Genomic DNA, 22,057 nt, shown 5'->3' with positions numbered 1-22,057 from the left:
TATTAAAAAACTCTACCTGTACTTCATCATCTAACAGCCATTTTCTTGTGTGTTATTCCTAGGCCATAGAAAGCGCAAATCAACAAGTGCAGCAGAGAGCTTTGTTTCTGCACATACAGAACAAGAGGAGATGAACCGGAAGCAGAGAGAGGAACACTTCCATTTTATTTGTGAGGATGCCAAAAATGCAAGGCAAGAAGAAGCTGCGGAGAGGCAACGCCAAGCTGCAGTAACGAGGAAGCAGGAGAAGGCCATTAGGAGGGAGGAGATGGCCTTGAGGAGAGAGGAAGCAGATGTTCGCAGAGAGGAAGCAGCACAGCGAAGGCAGGAGGCTGAACAGAGTGCTGCTTTCAATCAGGCACTCCTTGGGGTGCTGGAATCCATTGCCAGTTCCATGGCAAACAGACATGTTTAAAAATATTTATTGTAGAACTTAGTTGATCTATAGAAATGTAGATCCTGCAAGGTAAGACCACAAATAGCCAGACATGTACCGTGTAAAGTTTTCATATGTAAGTAGTGTATACATTTTTTTAATGTCTTTATTTCTAATAAAAAAAAAATTTTCAAGTCTTGAGCTTCCATCTGATCATCAAAGTGAAGTGCTTAGTGTTTTTTTACGTCAATAGTGTAGATAAGTGAAGTAATTGTTTTTTACCTGTAACAATGCAAGTGAAGATTCTCAGTTATCCTTGACACGGCAAATCTCCCCCAAAAAATATAAAAACAAAACCACAGTACTTTTTTTTTAAACTGAATACGTTTCGCTAATCATCCGAGGAGCACTCACAATTCAATGAAAAAAGGAATATGGGATTAAAGTTATAAAGCTGTGGTGTTCTGTAAGCTTGCTGGAGATTGATCTGCATGCGTCAGTCTCCATAATACAAGCTTATGGCACACCACAGTTTTTTAACTTGAATCACACTCCTCGTTTCATTAAATTGAGAAAGAGCCTCGGATGAGAAGTGATACATCTTCAGTTAAAAATAAAGTCCAGTATTTTTATTTATGTATTTTTTTTGGTTTTATCTGTAATAAGTACTGAAAAACGTAACCATAATACAGAATGTCCATGTGTTGTAAATGAACATTGCAGTGGAGTTAAAAAGGTGTAGGACTTGTGTAATCTACGTTTACAATCATCCTCATTCAGGAGGTTTTCAGTCATTGCATGTCAAACACCTCGGCCATGATGTCTATCCTGTGGATCCAGCAGTTTCTGCATCTTTTTCGCCCAAGGTCAAAAATTCTCTCCACGACTTTCACTGTGGTACAAACGAGCACTAACTTAATATTGCTTAACAGCACTTCAATCATGAAGATAATTTGCGACAGCTTAATTTAAACAGCTGCGTGGTAAGCGTAAGCTCTGAGTTAAATATCAAATGTAGGTTATTATGTAATGTACGTAATATATATATATACACACATATATATATATATATATATATACATGCATACATATATACAAATCAAATTACAAAAAGACTCTTAATCCCAGAGGGAAATTAAATGTAACTCATCATCCTGGTTTCATTCAAGAGTTGTTCTAGATGCTGATGCTGTGGGCAGGAAGGATCTCTTGTAGCATCTGTCTTACAAGGGATCTGAAGAAGTCTCTGGCTGAAGACATATATATATAAATATTAAAATAGATTAATAAATATATGCATAAACAAATATAAAGTTCTTGTTGTAGGTTTTGGTTCTTTGTTAAAAACAAAAATTAATTTGTTTTCCGGCTCTTCTTCTTCTAATACATGTTAGTGGTGCTTAGAAAAGAGCTTAATGTAGCACTACCGCCACCAGCTGGTAAGGTGCGTTGATATTAATAATCCGCCCACTAGAGGTGAACAATCCGCCCACTAGAGGTGAACAATCCGCCCACTAAACGGGAACTATAGAACCTGAATAAAGGATAGAATGTTGCATCATCATAGAAACCTATGATGATGCAACAGCTGCATGTGTGTGTCTGTACGTGTATGTGTGACTGTGTGGACATCTATCAAGTCTTTGCTTCTGTCAAACACACACACGCATAAAAACAAAGTTGTGGGAAAGGTGGGAGGTTAACCAAGCTTTGTGATCTGTAAGTCTCCTTGTATCCGTACTGTATCGATAGAGGTTAAAGATTTTACTTTGTGGTAAAAGTCAAAGAGCTGATGTCCGTCCACAAAAATCCGGAACCGCTGGTGCTCGCAGTGGATTTCAATCTGAAGAGAGGGAGGGAGAAGAGGGCAGAGAGGAAGAAAGAGAAAAGAAAAGGATTGAGTAACTCCACACATGAACTGAATCCTTGGTTGCTCCAGTAAAAGCAGATTTCTAGCTGTGGTGAATTAAAGCCCAGATTTCTGTAAAAAGATGCATATTCCACCTGGGAGTATAGATGCCCAACGTCAGCCCGACACATTAGGTCAGCTTATATGTCGATATGAAAAATTTGAACACAAGGGACAAAAATAAATCAATTCAGTTCAGTTTATTTAAGGCGGCTGTGGCTGAGTAGTTAGAGCAGTCGTCCTCCAATGCAAGAGTTGGGGGTTCGAATCCACCAGCAGTCACAAGCTGAAGTGTCCCTGGGCAAGACACTGAACCCCTCGTTGTCTCTGATGTGTGTCCCATCAGTGCATGAATGTGATAAAGCTCTAATTAGTCTCTTTAGAATGATTTGTTCAATTAGCTTTGTAGAGATCTAGTAGAGTGCTGTATGAATGGGTAAATAAGGCACAGATTGTAAAGAGCTTTGAGCATCTTGATAAGATAGAAAGGTGCTTTATAAGTACAGTCCATTTACCATTTATTTACAGTATATAGCGCTAAGACACAACAGAAGTCATGTCAGGGCACTGAAATCAGTTTGAGCCGAATTACAAATAGTGGAAGCACTTCAACTGTCACCAGACAAATGTGGAGCTGGTGACATGAAATTGAAATTGTTGCCAAACAAAACTCTCTTTACAGATTTATTGATAACTTGTCTGACACATTTTCAGCAATCAGTTTATTGGTGTTAAAATTCCGTGAGCAGCAAGCCACACTGCTGGTTTTTGCATGGCCCATTTATTTATCAACTTTTTAACCACTGCTTTCTTTCGTGTGCAGTTTGCAAAATTGTAATCTAGGTGCCAAAATCCATGCTCAATAATCCAGTCTGGATTATTGGACTTTGGTGTTTTAAACAGATCTGACATGACCGTCGACGAGGGAGAGGGTGGGCACCGGAGGAGAGGGTGTGCCCCAGTGACCATCTTAGCACCAACATAACTGTTTTTTTTCCCCACTTTGGAGTAAGCTGTTGGAGGAAAATCAGTTTTGTTTGGCATTTCCTCAGACTGATGAAGCCTTCTGGATGGAGGGTGAAACATCTCAGCACAAAACACAAAAATATCCAGATGACCTGACTGAGCATTGTTGTATTCTAAGTGGTGCACATCGATTCATTGCCCACCTCCGGACCATATTGTACTCGCCTCAGCAGCCGCTCCCACGTTTATGAATCTACAGGTAATGCACTGGAGTACACAATTTGAAATGAAGATAGACAGATCTTGGCCAATGGGAAAAAAAAAAGTGTATACATACAAAGTATATACGCATTATGCACATATATATACAAACCGGATTCCAAAGAAGTTGGGACACTAAACAAATTGTGAATAAAAACTGAATGCAATGATGTGGAGATGGCAAATGTCAATATTTTATTCGTAATATAACAGATGACAGATCAAAAGTTTAATCTGCGTAAATGTAACATTTTAAAGGAAAAATATGTTGATTCAAAATTTCAGTGTCAACAAATCCCAAAAAAGTTGGGACAAGTAGCAATAAGGGTGCATTCACACCAGCCCTGTTTAGTCCACTTTAATGGAACTCTAGCTCGTTTTCCTAGAAAGTCCGGTTCGTTTAGGGAGGTGTGAACGCGCCATTGAACTCTGTCACGGAACAAAAAGGCAAACTCTGGCCCGGGCTAAAACCTAGGTCTCGGTCCGGTAGAAGCGAACTCCAGCGCGGTTCGAGTGTAGTGTGAATGTAAACAGACCTAGCCCTGCTCTGCAGGGTAAACAAACACGCATTTCTCTTACCTTATATGGAGCCGTCAGCTGCCTTGTGTGAAAAACAATATTCTCCATGGTCTTCTGTCTCAACTTCTGCTCATGCTAAGTCCATTTTTGAAAAATGACAAAATATAACTCCTAAAACTGCTAAAACTTGATGCCACTTCATTTTTATTTACAGAAGAAGAAGACACGTCTTCAGAGGTTTTTGTGTCGTTTCTTTCAGTAGTTCTTGGTGCAGCGCCCCCACAGGCGAGTGGGGGAATAGGTTGGTTCAACAGGTTGACTCGACTGCACAGTGCAGTGTGAATGCAAACGCACCAGCTCAAATGTAAACAAAATGTCATGAATATTGGTCCCCAACCGAACAGAGTCTACCAGACTATCTAGTGTGAAAACGACCTAAGTGGCTGGAAAAAGGAAATGGAGCATATAACGAACAGCTGGAAGACCAATTAACACTAATTAGGTCAATTGACAACATGATTGGGTATAAGTGTCAGTGTTTCTCAGAAGCAAAGATGGTAAGTGGATCACCAATTCCACCATTGTTGCGCAAAGAAAGAAAGATAGTGCAGCAATACCAGAATGGTGTTACCCAGCGTAAAATAGCAAATACTTTTAAGTTATCATCATCAACCGTGCATAACATCATCAAAAGATTCAGAGAATCTGAAACAATCGCTGTGCGTAAGAGTCAAGGCCGTAAAACTCTACTGGATGCTCGTGATCTCCGGGCCCTTAAACGTCACTGCACCTCAAACAGGAATGCCACTGTCAAGAAAATAACAGAATGGGCTCAGGAATACTTCCAGAAAGCATTGTCAGTGAACACAATCCACCGTGCCATCCACCGTTGCCAGCTGAAACTCTATTGTGCAAAGAGGAAGCCATTTCTAAGCAAGCTCCACAAGCTCAGACGTTTGCACTGGGCCAGGGGTCATTTAAAATGGAGTGTGGCAAAATGGAAGACTGTTCTGTGGTCAGAGGAGTCACAATTTGAAGTTCTTTATGGAACACTGGGACGCCATGTCATCCGGACCAGAGAGGACAAGGATAGCCCAAGTTGTTATCAACGCTCCGTTCAGAAGCCTGCATCACTGATGGTATGGGGTTGCATGAGCGCTTGTGGCGTGGGCAGCTTGCATGTCTGGAAAGGCACCATTAATACAGAAAACTATGTTCAGGTTCTAGAACAACATATGCTCCCATCTAGACGTCATCTCTTTCAGGGAAAACCCTGCATTTTTCAACACGATAATGCCAGACCACATTCTGCAGCAATCACAACATTATGGCTACGTAGGAGAAGGATCCAGGTACTGAAATGGCCAGCCTGCAGTCCAGATCTTTCACCTATAGAGAACATTTGGCGCATCATAAAGAGGAAGGTGCGACAAAGAAGGTCCAAGACGATTGAACAGTTAGAGGCCTGTATTAGACATGAAAGGGAGAGCATTCTTATTTCTAAACTTGAGAAACTGGTCTCCTCTGTCCCCAGACGTCTGTTGAGTGTTGTAAGAAGAAGGGGGGATGCCACACAGTGGTAAAAATGGACTTGTCCCAACTTTTTTGGGATTTGTTGATGCCATGAAATTTGGAAACAACAGATTTTTCCCTTAAAATGATACATTCTCTCAGTTTAAACTTATGATCTGTGATTTATATAATATATATATATATATTGGGTCCTGGAGATTAGGGCTGCCATGCTGAGTGTTATATATATATATATATATATTTCTGTTAACTTGTTATTTTTATATGACAGTTTCTGTTCAGTGTCCTGAGACGACTTCTGTTGTGACTTGGCGCTATACAGTATAAATAAACTGAATTGAATTGACAGGTCTTTTTTTTAACTTCTCCTCTAAAAAAAACAAAAAAAACAACCCAGGAATCGATAGGAACCGGAATCGAAACAAAAAAATCGGAACCGGAATCGCTCAAATTCAAACAATGCCCAACCCTACTCAACACACACCAGAACCTCACTGTCAGTCTCAACAATCCCTGCCCTTAGTGGTCCGATTTTTAAATGAAGCATGTAGCAGATCTGAGCCGTCCTGCTCTGAAACCACAGCACATCACGTTTGACCACATGCCTTCAGTTTTCATAAAACACTCAGCATGGCAGCCCTAATCTCCAGGACCCAGCTCCTGCTTCGGTCATCCTCCGAACACAATTACCAACATCCCATCAGAATGCTGACAGTGAGTGACCGCTTCAAATAAATAAATAAATAATTTTTTACAACAAGCAAACAAATGCTCTGACCTCTTTTAAGTGATCATTTGAATGCATCAGAGACATTTAATTCATGCAGGACATCTCACAATGAACTAAACCCAGCATCTATTTTTAGCTGAACATGTTGATTGCTCGTGGCCACATTCAGATTTATTAGAGCAGAACGTGACTTTAAAGGGCAAACGGGACCCTATGTTTTGGTAATTACTCACGAAGCATATGAACAGCTGCTCAACACCCCCCACTGACCTAATCTGAACAGCTGATGCTTGTCTTAAACAGACAGTTTGAGTTTAAATTAGATGAGCAGGACTTTGCGAAGAATGCATTTCCTGTTTGCTTTCTAGTTTTCATCCTGCAGGGATAGTGCAGATATTTAAAGCAAATGAAAATAATCCACTTGAAAATAGAATGTTGGTTTACCGGTAATCTGTGACTTTGCAATAAATGAACTGGATGCACTCATTCAGGGCTCAGTGCTTGGGCCAATACTCTTTACTTTATATATGCTTCCATTAGGTAAAGTTATTAAACAGCATGGGATAAATTTCCATTGTTATGCTGATGACACACAATTATATTTGTCCATTAAACCCAATGAATCCAATCAGCTACTTAGACTACAAGCATGTCTTAAAGACATAAAACACCTGGATGACCCTTAATTTTCTCCTTTTGATCACAAACAAGACTGAGGTTTTGGTTTTTAGACCCGAGCACCTTAGGAATTAATTTTTCAGTCTTTCTCCCTCCTTAGATGGCATTAATCTGTCCTCCAGCTCTAATGTTAAAAATCTTGGTGTTATTTTTGATCAGGACATGTCTTTTATCTCCCACATTAAAAACGTTACTAGATCTGCCTTCTTCCACCTGTGTAATATCACTAAAATTAGAAACATCTTATCTAAAAATGATGCAGAAAAACTGATCCATGCATTTGTCACGTCTAGACTGGACTTTTGCAATGGTTTATTATCTGGGTGTCCAAATACTTCCTTAAAACATCTTCAGTTGATCCAAAATGTTGCTGCCAGAGTCTTAACCAGAGTTAGTAGGAGAGATCATATCTCTCCAGTTTTAGCTTCTCTCCATTGGCTCCCTGTCAAATCCAGAATAGAATTCAAAATCTTACTTCTAACCTACAAAGCTCTCAACAACCTGGCTCCATCTTATATTACAGATCTTATTGTTCCATATTTTCCAAACAGAGCACTTCGCTCTCAGACTGCAGGTTTACTTGTGGTTCCTAGAATTTACAAAAACAGAATGGGAGGCAGATCTTTCAGTTATCAGGCTCCTCTCTTGTGGAACCAACTGCCAATCTCTGTCTGTGAGGCTGACACATTATCCAGTTTTAAAACTGGGATTAAGACTTTCCTTTTTGCTAAATCCTATAGTTAGGGTCGGCTTGGGTTTCCTGAGCTGTCCCTTAGTTATGCTGCTATAGGCCTAGACTGCTGGAGGACAAACTGACCACAATTTTCACTCTGCTACTGTCTTTACTTACTCTGCTCAACCTATTTTGTATTTGTAATTATTTTTTCTATCCTTAACATGTGTTTTTTTGTCTTTCAGATACACCTGGACCTATATCTGAACCTACCATTCTGTGTTCGTCTCTCTCTCCTTCCTGTCCTCTCAACCAGCAGCAAAAGCAGATGGCTGCTTGTCCTGAGCCTGGTTCTGCTGGAGGTTTCTTCCTTTAATAAAGGGAGATTTTTTCTTTCCACTGTTGCCACTGTGCTTGCTCAGGATGGGAGACTGCAATGAAGCCAAGATTCAACTTGTCTGCTGGATTCCTTAGATAGAGAACTTTACTAATTGGCTTTTATGTGAATGTTCCTGTAAAGTGCCCTGAGATAACTTTGTTGTGATTTGGCGCTATATAAATAAACTGAATTGAAATTACATCACTTTTTGATAGATCAGGGGCTCAGCTAAGGCACTCGTTTATATGGTGCTAATTCTGAGTTAACTTGTGAAACCCAGAGGATATTTCATGTTCACCTTGTTGCTCACAGATGTTGGGAGGGATCTGAACCTGCCTTCAAACTCCTGTTACTGCAGAGTTGTTTTCTCCATGAACTTCTGAATAAACACCTACTTGTGTCCCGACATCTAAAATATTCACACATTAAGTGACCACATTATATAGGATTTAGCTGATCAGGTTTTGATGGTAGATTGTTCTCTCCTGTTTGTCTGTTATCAAAATATCAAATGAATCGCTGGACAAATTTAGATGAAACTTTCAGAAAATATTCACTGAATGCCCGTCTATTACTGATTCACTTTGGCTCAGTCCAATTCAAGATGGCTTCCACATTAACACAATCTTAGGCAATACACAGACAGCTGACTCAGCCAATTTTACAGTAATCAATGTAAAACTTGGTGTGGTAGTAGCTGAAACTGATCCCCAACCTGAGTGAGCTCATAAGAGCTGCCTTTAAACTTTGCCACCACCCACCAACTACAGGAATCAGCTCTCGTATGTTAGCCAAATATGCCATGAACCACTAAACAGATATTAGTGAAACTTTCAGAAAGTCATTATTGGATGTATACATCCAGGTGATTAACTTCTGAGCACTATCCATTTCAAGATGGCTGCCATAGCCAACTGACCTTACAAACCATAAAAATTATTCTAACTCTACTATCCTGATACATGCTCAATATTCCAGGTAAAAAAAAAAAAATCTAACAAAGTTAAGTCAGGTCCTCTGGACAGATTAAAATATAAATGAATAACTTGTTGAAACATTTCGTCTTTAATCCAAAAAAACTTCTTCAGTCTGAGGAGCTAGCACCTTCTCATAGATTGTTTTCACACCTGATAGTCCGGTAGACTCTGTTCATTTGGGGACCAATATTCATAACATTTTGTTTACATTTGAGCTGGTGCGTTTGTATTCACACTGCACTGTGCAGTTGAGTCAACCTGTTGAACCAACCTGTTCCCCCGCTCGCCTGTGGGGGCGCTGCACCAAGAACTACTGAAAGAAACAACACAAAAACCTCTGAAGACACTTCTTCTTCTTCTTCTTCTTCTGGAAATAAAAACAAAAACGGAGTGGCATCAAGTTTTAGCAGTTTTAGAAGTTATATTTTGTCATTTTTCAACAATGGACTCAGCATGAGCAGAAGATGAGGCAGAAGACTATGGAGAATATTGTTTTTCCACACAAGGTAGCTGACGGCACCATATGAGGTAAGAAAAATGTGTGTTTGTTTGCCCTGCCCTGTACACCACTTCCTGCTTGTGAAGAGGGGCTCGGTCTGTTTACATTCACACTGTACTCAAACCGCGCTGGAGTTCTCTTCTACCAGACCGAGACCTAGGTTTTAGCCTGGGCCAGAGTTCGCCTTTTTGTTCCATGACAGAGTTCAATGGCGCGTTCACACCTCCCCAAACAAACCGGACTTTCTAGGAAAACGAGCTAGAGTTCGATTAAATGGTAAATGGACTGTACTTATATAGCTCCTTTCTATCTTATTTCAAGATACTCAAAGCGCTTTACACTACAATCTGTGTCCTCATTTACCCATCCACACAGCACTCTACTAGATCTCTACAAAGCTAATTGAACAAATCATTCTAAAGAGACTAATCAGAGCTTTATCACATTCAAACACCGATGGGACACACATCGGAGGCTATGAGGGGTTCAGGGTCTTGCCCAGGGACACTTCGGCATGTGACTGCAGGTGGATTCGAACCCCCAACTCTCGCATTAGAGGACGACTGCTCTAACCACTCAGCCACAGCCGCCCCAATTAAAGCGGACTAAACAGGGCTGGTGTGAATGCACCCATAGAGGACCAACCAGTTTGTTGTTGACAGCCAAAACTAGATGTTCACATATCCTGATGCATGCTCAATAATCCAGGTAGAAAAATCTAATAAAGTTAAATCTGGTCCTCTGGACATTCAAAAAAAAAAAAAAAAAAAAAGCAAAACAACAAAAAAATGTAGAATTGTAGTGAACTTGATCTGATGTCAAATCTGACCAGATGGACAGAAACTGTTATTTCATTGATCTGATCCAGAAATACAGTTTGACCCATCCTGAGACTCTCTTTCTTGAATTAATCAAGTGGAAAAGACAATTCTCTATGATCATTACTATTTTACAAATGTTTGATAATCAAATTGTGTTAGTTCAAACAATGTTTACAGGTTGAAGAGAACTACTCATTTTTATTTACATAAACAGTAAGTAATGATTTTTATTCCTCATTCAAAGAAGAAATCAGGGTAATATGCATTTCTTGATTTTTCTGTCTTCAATGAGCAAGCTTGTAAGTGTGTGTTAAAGTTCAGGTTTCGGTCAACCAAAAAGTTTACTGAAAAGAAATGTCATGTTTAACTTTTACAGAAGATACAGGAGAGTTTGACTCCACGAAGTCTGGTTTTCTCCAATAATCTTTCTGTCTGTTTTAAACAATCTTAATCTCTATCCTTGAATTTTCATAACACCTTACATCACAAACCACACCTCTGTTCTGGTCCATCCACCAATTAGAAAGCTCTCAAATGAACCGGAAGTCGACCCATTTAAATGTGGCAACTTCCCAGTTCAACGCTCTCGGATGCAGCTCATGGAGAAGTGTCAAAAAAAGGTCTGATGTCTGTGTCGAGTCTCTGTCGAAGAGAGACGCGACGAGATGAAAAGAGCTTAAAGAAGTAGAGCTCTGAAGGAGTTCAGAGTTCTTGAATCCAGAATGCAGGGACGATTTTGGGAATTATAACTTCTGTTTGGATAACCTAGCACGACTCTCGAAGTATTTTAGCTGTTCTCAACGGAGACGCTGAAAGAGTCAAAAGAAGGACTTCACGCCGACCTGATCTATCATCAACCAGGTAAAAGTTCTACTTCGACCAAGCGTACCGTGACCAAGCTGAGAACTGAAGGAGCGTGCACGTTTCTGGTCAAACAGATAAATTCCCTCACACATCTCTCTGTAAGATAAATCTCCATTTTCCATCTTAAACTCTCCTTTCTCCTAAAATCATTACAGATATTTTAGAAATGTCTGAAGCAAAGTTCTCAATCACCGCCGTGTGATTGATGTCTGCTGTTCTGCTGAGAAGTGACAACAATCGCCGTATTGTCCCACTTCCTGTGAAACTAGCCATGTTATTGTTTTCATATTTTGCCAAATTAATGTAAATGTTTGATGTTAAACTTTGATTCTGCAAATAAATGACCGCATTCATTTTGATGGGTCAAAGATAAATAACGTCTCTCGTTACATTTCTGTTAAATTCAATGCACGACATTTACACAGTCAGAAAAATGAAGAACCCGTCTTAATGTATGAATATATCCTGCATATGTCATACTACAGAATGTAGAAATGATGAGAGCACTCTTTACGTGCATTCCTGTTGATGATGCAGTAGAGGTGGTCAGTTTAAAATTAAAATCAGACACCACTCTGAGCAGCAGGACCTCGCTTTCCACAGAACAACTGAGTCAACTCTTGAAACTGTGCCTGCAGTCAACCTATATGGGGAGCAATATTGTAGGCAGAAACATGGGTGTGCTATGGGGTCTCCAGTTTCTCCTATTGTTGCCAACCTGTACATGGAGGAGGTAGAAAAGAGAAAAAGAGAGCCTTGACATCCTTTTCAGGGACACCACCAAGTCATTGGTTCAGGTATGTTGACGACACCTGGGTTAAAATTAAATCTCAGGAAGTCCAACATTTTACTGACCACATCAACTCTGTGGATAAATACATCAAGTTCACACGAGAAGATGAAAAAAATGGCAAGTTGGCTTTCTTGGACTGTGAGGTCTCAGTCTCTGATAGAGGACATTTGCAAACTGAGGTGTACCGCAAACCCACCCACAAAGACCAGTATTTGCAGTTTGACTCCCATCACCCTTTGGAGCACAAGTTAGGAGTCATCAGGACTCTGTATCACAGAGCAGACAGCGTCCCCACTAGCTCAGGAGCCAGGCAGAAGGAGAAATCCCACACAAGACAGGCTCTAGAGCAATGTGGATATCCTAACTGGGCCTTCCTGAAAGCAGAGAAGAAACCCAAACAGGACTCCAGTCAGCCAACAGGTGAAAAGGAGGAACCCAGACCCAGACCAGTGGTCATTCCATATGTTGAGGGAGTATCAGAGAAACTGAGACGTTTATTTTCTAAACATAACGTCCCAGTGGCTTTTAAACCCCAAAATACATTACGGCAAAGACTGGTTCATCCCAATGATCCAGTCCCCCGGCACAAACAGAGTAATGTTGTGTATGCTGTTCAGTGTCAGGAGGGCTGTGATCAGTCTTACATCGGGGAAACAAAACAGCCACTGGCCAAAAGGATGGCCCAGCACAGAGATCAACATCATCAGGCCAGGACTCTGCGGTCTACACTCATCTCCAGGCCAGCGGTCACTCTTTCAGGGATGAAGATGTGCACATCCTGGATAGAGAGGAACGATGGTTTGAGAGAGGAGTAAAGGAGGCCATCTTTGTGAAAAGAAATCGTCCATTGTTAAACAGGAGTAGAGGCCTCCGTGTTCAATTGTCCCCCTCTTACAATGCTGTGATTGCTAGTATCACTCAGCCCTCTGTGAATAGTAAACAGCCATCAGTGTGCTAATGATCCATTGTTAGGCTGATGGTCCTTCTTGAGCATGTGATCAGCTGGTTTTGGTTGTCAGCAGCAAAAACTGGTTGATCCACTCTGAGAAGGTGCTATTTAAGAGACTGAGCTGAATACAGCACCTCAGACTGAGGAAGTCTCTTGGATGAGAGATGAAACGTCTCTAAATGTTTTTGTTGTTTTGCTTTTTTTTTTTTTTTTGAATGTCCAGAGGACCAGATTTAACTTTTTTAGATAGATGTTCACATGATAAATTAAGACCATAAGCCTAACCACCGATCATTAGTGCTTTGATGGCCGCTTGCTATTCACAGAGGGCTGAGTGATACTAGCAATAATAGCATTTTAAGAGGGGGACAATTGAACACGGAGGTCTCCACCCCTGATAGACGATTTCACAAAGATGGCTTCCTTCACTCCTCTCTCAAACCAACGTTCCTCTCCATCAAGGACACACACTTCTTTATCCGCTGGAGTGACCGCTGGACTATCATGAGAAAGTTATGACACTCCTTAGTGACTTAACCACTTACTGTATGAGCCGCTGAAAAGAGATCCAGGAAGTGGTTACAAGAAGAAGTTGATAAATTGTCTGAAGCATATGGAGCAGGACAAGGCTATTGACTGTATTCTGTACCACAGACTGTACCCAGGGGAGGCCACGCCTAGTCTGTATGGTTTACCTAAAATTCACAAGTTGTATCTTTAAGACCGATTGCTAGCATGATCAACAGGAGGTTGGCTTGAAACACAGCAATGAAGGCTACTTATGGTACAGATCTGGTTGGCAGGCCGCAGACTGACGAAGTCCTCTGGATGGGGGACGAAACGTTTCTTCACTTAGAGAAACAGGTTCAGATGACATGATTTAACCATTTTTGCTGTCACTTACAATGTTTCCAAATATGTGACGTTAGAGCTGTTAGAAAGCCCACATTGTTGCATAGTTGGCATGTTTACTGAGCTCAGTTCGGTTTGGTTATGGCTTGTTTCTTTCTGAATTTCATAGTTCCTATGCACTTGAATACACCGTGGCTGTTCCAACGTTGGTGTAAAGTGCAGAGCTCAGTTGGAAGTTTTTTTTCTTTCTTTCCTGACACGGACGGAACCTTGTTGTTCAAGCTTGTTTGCGCTTTACTGGTTTCTGCTGTGCGTAAATACCAGAAGAAACACAGCAAATCTGTCTCCTTGTTCTTTAATGGGAAGACTGTGACCCAACAACTTCACCTTGCTGCTCTAACCAGTGACTAGCTATGTTTACATGCACAGAATTCTTTGACCGGATTGAAATGTGTTCTGTTTGAATAATTCAAATTGTATTGTTTACATGGGCACAATCTGTTCATGACGAGCGTTTACATGCAGCGGGCTTTGTTCTGAACAGCAGTACTGACATGCGCAGAGTGGTAAATTCTCCTTAAAAAAACACAGAAGAAGTTCTACTTCCGGGGTGAACGTAAACAAACCTGAGCACCAAAATGGACCCGCGATAGGTTTTAATGATGGTGGAGACGTTACTGCACTCCCTGACTGAGCTACAGGTAATACAGATCATTTTGAGCTCTTTCAAAGGTTCTAGTAGAAATGTTGTGTCGCTCACCGACCAGTTTTGCTTCCCTGACATGCTAATATTATTAGCATTAGCCAGGCGGAAATGGCAAAGTCGCACATGCGCAGTCAGGTCAGTTTTTCACGATCAGATAAAAACGAACAGATCAAGCGTTTACATGCGCACCGATCGGGTTATGGATCGGCCTAAACCACCCGTTTCGTTCTGATCACAAATTATATCGGATCGTGCTGAATACACAAAAAATAACCCGAACGGAGTGTTTACATGACACACTTTTATTCCGACCGGCCATTTGATCCGGTTACTTATGTCCATGTAAATATACCCAATGTCCTGCAGAACACCAAACCTCTCCTTTTTAGCAGCTACCGTCATTTTCACACCTAGCAGGAATTTACAGTGGCTCCACTGTGAGTCAACCAAAACCTATTGTAACGATCGATATCTGCATATGCATCAAGCTTGTTCACAGCGGGAGCTGCAGTTTTTACACAAGCGGCAGGGAAGGGGCTGGGTTTGTGAATGAGAGAGAAGGGGCCACGTGAAGTCACAGACTGGGAGAACAAACAGTCATTGCCCAATCAGATTTCTTCAATTTTTTACTGTAGGAATGTGTAACTAATGGTTAAGGGAAATGTATTGGACTAAAAGCAAAAGTCTCTAGAAATGTAAATAACTAAGTAAAGATACTTCAAAATCCGACTTAAGTACAATAACAAAGTATTTCGACTTTGTTACAACACTGGAGGGATGTCATTATGGAGACTGATGAAACAATGGTCTCTTAAGGTCACCTCACTCTTTACGCGCATTCCTGTTGATGATGCAGTAGAGGTGGTCAGTTTAAGGTTAAACTAAAGGTTAATCACCCTCTGGAGCACAAGTTAGGAGTCATCAGGACTCTGTATCACAGAGCAGACAGCATCCCCACTAACTCAGGAGCCAGGCAGAAGTAGAAATCCCACACAAGACAGGCTCTAGATTTATGTGGATATCTTAACTGGGCCTTCCTGCAAGCAGAGAAGAAACCCAAACTCCAGCCAGCCATCAGGGGAAAAGAAGGGACCCAGACCAGTAGTCATTCCGTATGTTGTGGGAGTTTCAGAAAAACAGACGTTTATTTTGTAAACACAACGTCCCAGCGGCTTTTAAACCCCAAAATACATTACGGCAAAGACTGGTTCATCCCAAAGATCCAGTCCCCCGGCACAAACAGAGTAATATCAGAGTCAGAGATTCATTATTGCCGTTCGCACCTCATGTGGTACATGTGGTCAGACGAAATTATGTACACAGGGTCCCACTTACATCCAACAATAAAATGTAAGAAAAACAATGATAACATCTAAGATATGAACTAAGAAAAACATCAACTACAAATACACTAAGCACTAATAGCATAAACACTTTACGTTGAACAGCACTACAAACATGAGCATGAGTCTGTGTGAGCAGATGAGCATGCATGAACACATCAACATTGAAACAGATCAGCAGTGACGTTATGTGTTTTTTTCACAGTGATTATTCTGGTTAGAGATTCATGAGTCTAACAGCTTCAGGGTAGAAGCTGTTCCTCAGTCTAGTGGTTCTACACTTAATGCTCCTCAATCTCCTTCCTGAGGGGAGCAGGGCAAAAAGTGTGTGTGCTGGATGAGTGGGGTCCTTCGTGATGCAGGTGGCCCTCTTCCTGCATCTGGAGGTGTAAAGGTCTGTGATGGTGGGGAGACTGACTCGAACATCTTCTGTGCAGCCTTCACCACTCTCTGCAAAGCTTTTCTTTCTGCAGCTGGGCAGCCTCCATGCCACACGTTGATGCTGGAGCACAGGATGCTCTCCACTGCACACCTGTAGAAGGAGGTGAGGACTGAGCTTCCCAGTCCAGCTCGTCTCATCCGTCTGAGGAAGCTGATGAGCTTTCTTGATCAGGATGGTGGTGTTGTTGCTCCAGCTGAGGTTGTCATTCATGTGTACAACAAAGTACTTGTAGCTGGAAACCATTTCCACTGTAGATCCTCTTATGTTCAGGGGGGGTGTAGGTGTGTTTGTTTCTTCTGAAGTCCACAATCATCTCCTTTGTTTTCTTCACATTGATGTGAAGGTTGTTCTTCCTACACCAGCTCTCCAGGTGTTCCACCTCCTGCCTGTAGCTGGACTCATCATTGTTTGTGATGCATCCAACCACCGCTGTATCATCTGCAAACTTTACAATGTGACAGCCTGGATGGGTAGCTGCACAATCATACGTGAGCAGAGTGAACAGGAGAGGGCTCAACACACATTCCTGAGGAGAGGATATTGTGTATGCTGTTCGGTGTCAGGAGGGTGATCAGTCATACATTGGGGAAACTAAGGGTGTTTTCACACCTGATAAGAGTCTGTTCGATTGGGGACCAATGTTCAGAACATTTGCTGGTGCATTCTCATTCACACTGCACTGAGTCAATTGAGCCAACCATTAAACAGGGGTGGAGGCCTCTGTGTCTTCTTACAGTCTGTTATTGCTAGTATCACTCAGTCCTGTGAATAGCAAACAGCCATCAGGGTGCTAATCATTGGTCGTTAGGCTGATGGTCCTCTTATCATGTGAACAGCTAGTTCTGGATGTCAACAACAAACTAGTTGATCCACTATGACAAGGTGCTATTTATAAGACTAAGCTGAATACAGCTCCTCAGACCGAAGTCTTTTGGATTAAAGATGAAATGTTTCTACAATTCTTTGTTCTTTTATATTTTTGAATCCGTCCAGAGGACCAGACTTAACTTTGTTAGATCTAACTCTGCTAATTTTATAAATATTGTACTAAAATTAGGTGTGGTTGTAGTCCAATGCTTCTGTTAGTGAAACACATTTCTCGACATCTTTGCATAAAATCTTGTCATTAAAGCTTGGAATCAACCCTGTTTGTCTGTTAGGAAAATATCTTGTAATCCACTGAACGAAATTCTAAGACATTGATCATTTGATGCACATCTACGCCTGATTAACTTATGACGTCAATATTCAAGATGGATGCAACAGCTAATTGATCTCAACCTACTCACAAATGACTATAACTCTGTCAGTTTTATAGCTGATGAGCCAAGTAGTGGAGACTTATTCACAACATATTTCCAGGTGCTAACAGATTATGACCATGAAGGACTCAGATGGCTAAAAGAAACAGCAGAGCATTCAGGATTTGCCACAGACGTACCCTAAAAGGCTGATCAGGAATGAAAGGAAAGTAAGCGGTGGACGCCTCCTCCTTGGTCCACTTTCCTGAGATGCAGGCGCTGCGCAGGAATTGGCGGTCGCTGAAGCTCGCCGTGAGCTTCAGGGCCACGTCGTATGGAGGCTCCTCTTTCTCCGACTCTCGGCCGCAGGTCAGGCTGATGTCAAAGCTGAGGGGGGAGGACAGGTGGAGTCAGACAGGATGTTAAACAGGAGGAGTGGGCCAGCTAATCTGGGGTGAAGCAAATGAATAATTCTGCTGTTACTGTGTAAGAGCAAACCAATTGTTAAATTATGTATAATCTGTGCTGCTGGGTTCGGGTTTATCCTCCCGGGCCTGCAGCTGTGCAGTTCAGACCGTCTGAGATCTTTGACAGTAAACTTCCTGAGATGCAAGAAAAGAAAAAAAAACAGCTGGAGCAGCTCTGTCAGCTTGGACATTCACAGAAAGGTTGGTTTGAATCTCCTGCCAGCTGCAGCAGCTGCTGAAGATGAGGTCATGGAGGATTTTTCTAAGTTCAGCACAAGTTTCCATGTAGGGTAAGAAGGACACACCCAAACAAAATGCTGCACTGGGACTTCTTTAATGATGTTTTGGCCCATGTCTGTGTGTGTTAGCAAAATATATTATTAATGGGAAGACAGATTTTAATGAGTCTTTCTGAAAGTAATGCTTGGATGTACCTCTTCAACTGCTTTAACTTTTACAGATAATACAATTCAAGATGGCTGCCACAGCTAATCAACATTAGCAAACGCAAAAATAACTAACTGTTCAGTTTTACAGATAAGGAGCTACAATTTGATGTTGTAGTAGCAGAAAGTCCTCCACAACACAAGCTTGAGCTTAATTATTTTCAATGTTTGACTAAAACACTGCAGCACGGTGGTGCAACTGGTAGAGCTGCTGCCTCTCAGCGAGTAGGTCCCTGGTTCAAATCCCGGTCCAGGGACATTTCTGGGTGGAGTTTGCATGTTCCTTCCGTGATGTGTAGGTTTTCTCCAGGTACTCCAGTTTCCTCCCACAGACCAAAAACATGCATGTTCGACTGATTGGTAACTCTAAATTGTCCCTAGGTGTGAGTGAGAGAGTGAATGGTTGTTTGTCTCTATGTGTCCCTGTGATGGACTGGAGACCTGTCCAGGGTGTACCCGCCCCTCACACAGTGATTGCTGGACATGGGCACCGGCGACCCCCGTGACCCAAAATGGAAGAAGCGGGTAAAAGATAATGGATGGATGGACTAAAACACATTCAATTTTGATACTTGTCAGTTCGAGATGTCAGCCTGATATTAGTCAGTTATACTATTTATCATATTTGTATATTTGCCTGAGCTCTGGTCGGTTTACATTCCTACTGGGAGTTCATTTGTTTTTACCCTCCTTTCTCTTCGTGCTGGTAGGAGAACGCCCTTCACCGTGCGTGACAATGTAGCTGTGCAAGTTTGACAAACTAAGAACAGCAAAAAGAAAATGTCTTATCTGACTATGAGCTCATGCTCTGGTGCGGTGTGCGCGTGCTCTGTGCAGTCTTATCTCACCTGTATGGCTCCAGGCCCACGATCCCCATCACTATGATCTTCTTCCCGGGTCGCATTCCGCCGCGGACGCGCCCGCTGAACGGCACCGTCTGCGCAAACAAAGCACACACACCATGATTCACAGCGTCAGACTGGGAGAAGTGAAGGGTCAGCTGGGTTAGAGAGAGGGGAATTCCCACCAAGAGACGGGATAAATCCTCCTTGCCCGGTGAGATGAGCCCGGGGTTCCCCAGCGAGTCGCTCAGGTGCTCCTCATCCACGGTCTTCAGCAGCAGGGAGGGAAAAGACACAGTGATGATTTATTAGAAGGCTCAGGTCGCACGAGGCCTACATCAACACGGTGGCTGCAGCAGAGCTGACCTGTTCCTGCACGGAGCCACGCGCTTTTTAAAACATCTTAACCCCCGCTGCAACGTGTGTCTGCGCGCACACGCACACAAACATACACGGCTGATCAGTTTCACCATATCGGACCCCCGGCTCAGGATCAATGAGCAGTGCGCGCTGAACGCGCTCCAGCTGCACAATAAAACCAAGCGGTGCGTCAGATCTTACCCACATCAAACCCATCCACCCCCCGCCTGTCTCTAGATCCCGGCGCGGCTTCACAACACTCACCATCCCCTCCTTTTCTGTTGCCTGCACCGCCATCTTGAGCACAGTATCATAGGATGCTTGTTAAAGGCGCAGAGGCAGCCGCGGTGCGTCGTGGCGCAGGAGGATCCTCCAGTTCCTGGGTCTGCTCGGGGCCCCCCCAACAGGCACAGTGCACCTAGGGGGAGGACATCCCCCACCCCCTCCTCCGTCCTCAGATGGGTGGATATCTGCTGACGTGTGCTTTATTATAATCAGTCTCCAAGCTTAATCCCCGTCTGTTGGAGAAGGCTAATCAGAGATTTTCCCTTCTACTCTGCTCTTCAGCCAGTCAGGAAACTTCAATGCATTTCTCTCTCTCTCTCTCTCTCTCTATCTCTCTCTATCTCTCTCTATCTCTATCTATCTATCTCTATCTCTCTCTCTCTCTCTCTCTCCTGTTTTGCAGCAGCAGAACTGGTGATGGTTGGTAGTTTTATGAGCTGCTCCACACACGGAGGATGTGGCGCGCAAAGCCAATAATTTGGACTGCTCAGGCTGGACTGTGGCTCAGAAGCTAAAAATAGACAGAAGTGAGAGAAAAAATTGCCCAATTTCTGCACATAACGCTTCGCGCAATACTTTTACGCCTCTCTGTTCAGATTGGTGCATGTTACCGCTCTCCTTTTGTGTTTGGCCTCCACTCGAAGCTGATTTGTGTTTATTTGAACTCACACTGCCCCCATGTGGTCATTTCGAAGCACTGCAGACTGATTCTGAAACTGCTGCTGAAGCTGAAAGCTACAAACCTGTATGGTTAGGCGATATTATTCATATCGGCCTGATTTAATTTAGTATTGATTGCCATCACTGCAATAAAAGACCCATAAATCATTTGGGCCATTCATCATTTTGCCTTTGATATTTGAGGTTGTCCTTAAGTTAAATTAATTTTGTGTTTCCTCCAAAGATTTTGAACTGAACTCTGAAACTATTCCTCTGTCTTCAGTTTTCTGAGAGAAAGAGCCTCTAAAAAGTTAGAGTATAGAAAGAAAAAATATTTTGGTAATAAATTCTGTTTTTAGATGAGCGTAAACTAAATTATTTAGGATATTTCTTATGTGATGATAGCAATCTAACTTTTTATAATCTATTTTATGGGGTTATTTTCCAACTATGAGCACAGCAACCTTGTCAAAGTAAGCAGCATTGCATGAAAGGGTGATGATGTAAAGATTCTGGATAGAAACATCAAACATTGTGCAGATAACAATGGACTTTTCAACAAGGAAAATATTAAAACATGAAGCTAAAGTTGTCATTTTTAAGCGATCTAATACAGACTTTGAGAATCTGTGTAGCTATGGTAACAGTTTAAAATAAAATCAAAGCCTATTTTTAAAACAGGACAGTCAGATGAAGAACTATTACAATATTTATTAATATTATATTAATAAACCAAGCGAGAAGGACAGAACTGGTTAAGATGAGCTAGATGTTCAAATGATCATTCTTATGATAAATGTTTACAATTAAAATTCTACATAATAATTTGATGGAGGTTACACATCATCAGTAGAGACAGACTGGAGGCAAAAAGCTTTAGGTTGTTTCTACTAATTAGATCATATATTCACATTCAGCTTCCACAAATACAAAATGAGGTCCTCTGTGCTTTTAAATGGAAACTGTTCCAGATGTTGAACACCCCAGACACTCAACAAGGCCCAAGATTCAAAATGAGTGGGCCAAATCGAGTCCAACCTAGCATCCATATTAAAAATCCATAGTTTTTACTAAATGCAGATGGTAATATTCCCCCGGAGTCGGACATATGGACATATTTACCTACTCCCCCCCACCCCAAAAAGTAGTTTTCTCTGTTCTTTTTATTTTGAATCTAATATTAGAACAAGGTTGTATGGATTTGTGCATCATTTTCTAAATTGCAGTACAAAGTCACTTTATCTCCCAGTGCCAAAAGGGGAAATGTGGGCAATAATGTTTCTGCCTGTGACTGTATGTGTGTGTGCTCATGTGTGGGCATTAGCAAAATATCTCATGAGCCACCAGACATTTTGTTAAAACTTTCAAAAATAATAACAGAAAGCACTGCCACACCTCAATAACTTTTGAAATTAGTCAGATTAAGACAGACAAACACAAGTGGATCAACCAGTTTGCTGCTGACAGTCAGAACTAGCTGTTCACA

The 22,057-nt window shown here is 41.8% G+C and overlaps 1 protein-coding gene across 1 annotated transcript; it reads right to left on the bottom strand.

Moving 5' to 3' along the window:
- Nucleotides 1-1,998: 1,998 nt before the first annotated feature.
- LOC119420880 (galectin-related protein) lies at nucleotides 1,999-20,406 on the bottom strand. Its single transcript, XM_037688304.1, has 5 exons — nucleotides 19,891-20,406; nucleotides 19,452-19,535; nucleotides 19,273-19,361; nucleotides 17,712-17,898; nucleotides 1,999-2,219 (listed from the first exon to the last, which is right to left on the bottom strand). Exons 1-5 carry the CDS (start codon nucleotides 19,921-19,923, stop codon nucleotides 2,076-2,078), a joined length of 537 nt encoding a protein of 178 aa, XP_037544232.1. The 5' UTR covers nucleotides 19,924-20,406; the 3' UTR covers nucleotides 1,999-2,075.
- Nucleotides 20,407-22,057: the final 1,651 nt, after the last annotated feature.

Source organism: Nematolebias whitei, chromosome 1 (genome assembly GCF_014905685.2).
Source record: "Nematolebias whitei isolate Nwh7 chromosome 1, NemWhi1, whole genome shotgun sequence".
Taxonomy (NCBI): domain Eukaryota; kingdom Metazoa; phylum Chordata; class Actinopteri; order Cyprinodontiformes; family Rivulidae; genus Nematolebias; species Nematolebias whitei.
Note: the sequence above shows the minus strand (reverse complement) of the source record. Positions and strands in the feature narration are given on the sequence as shown.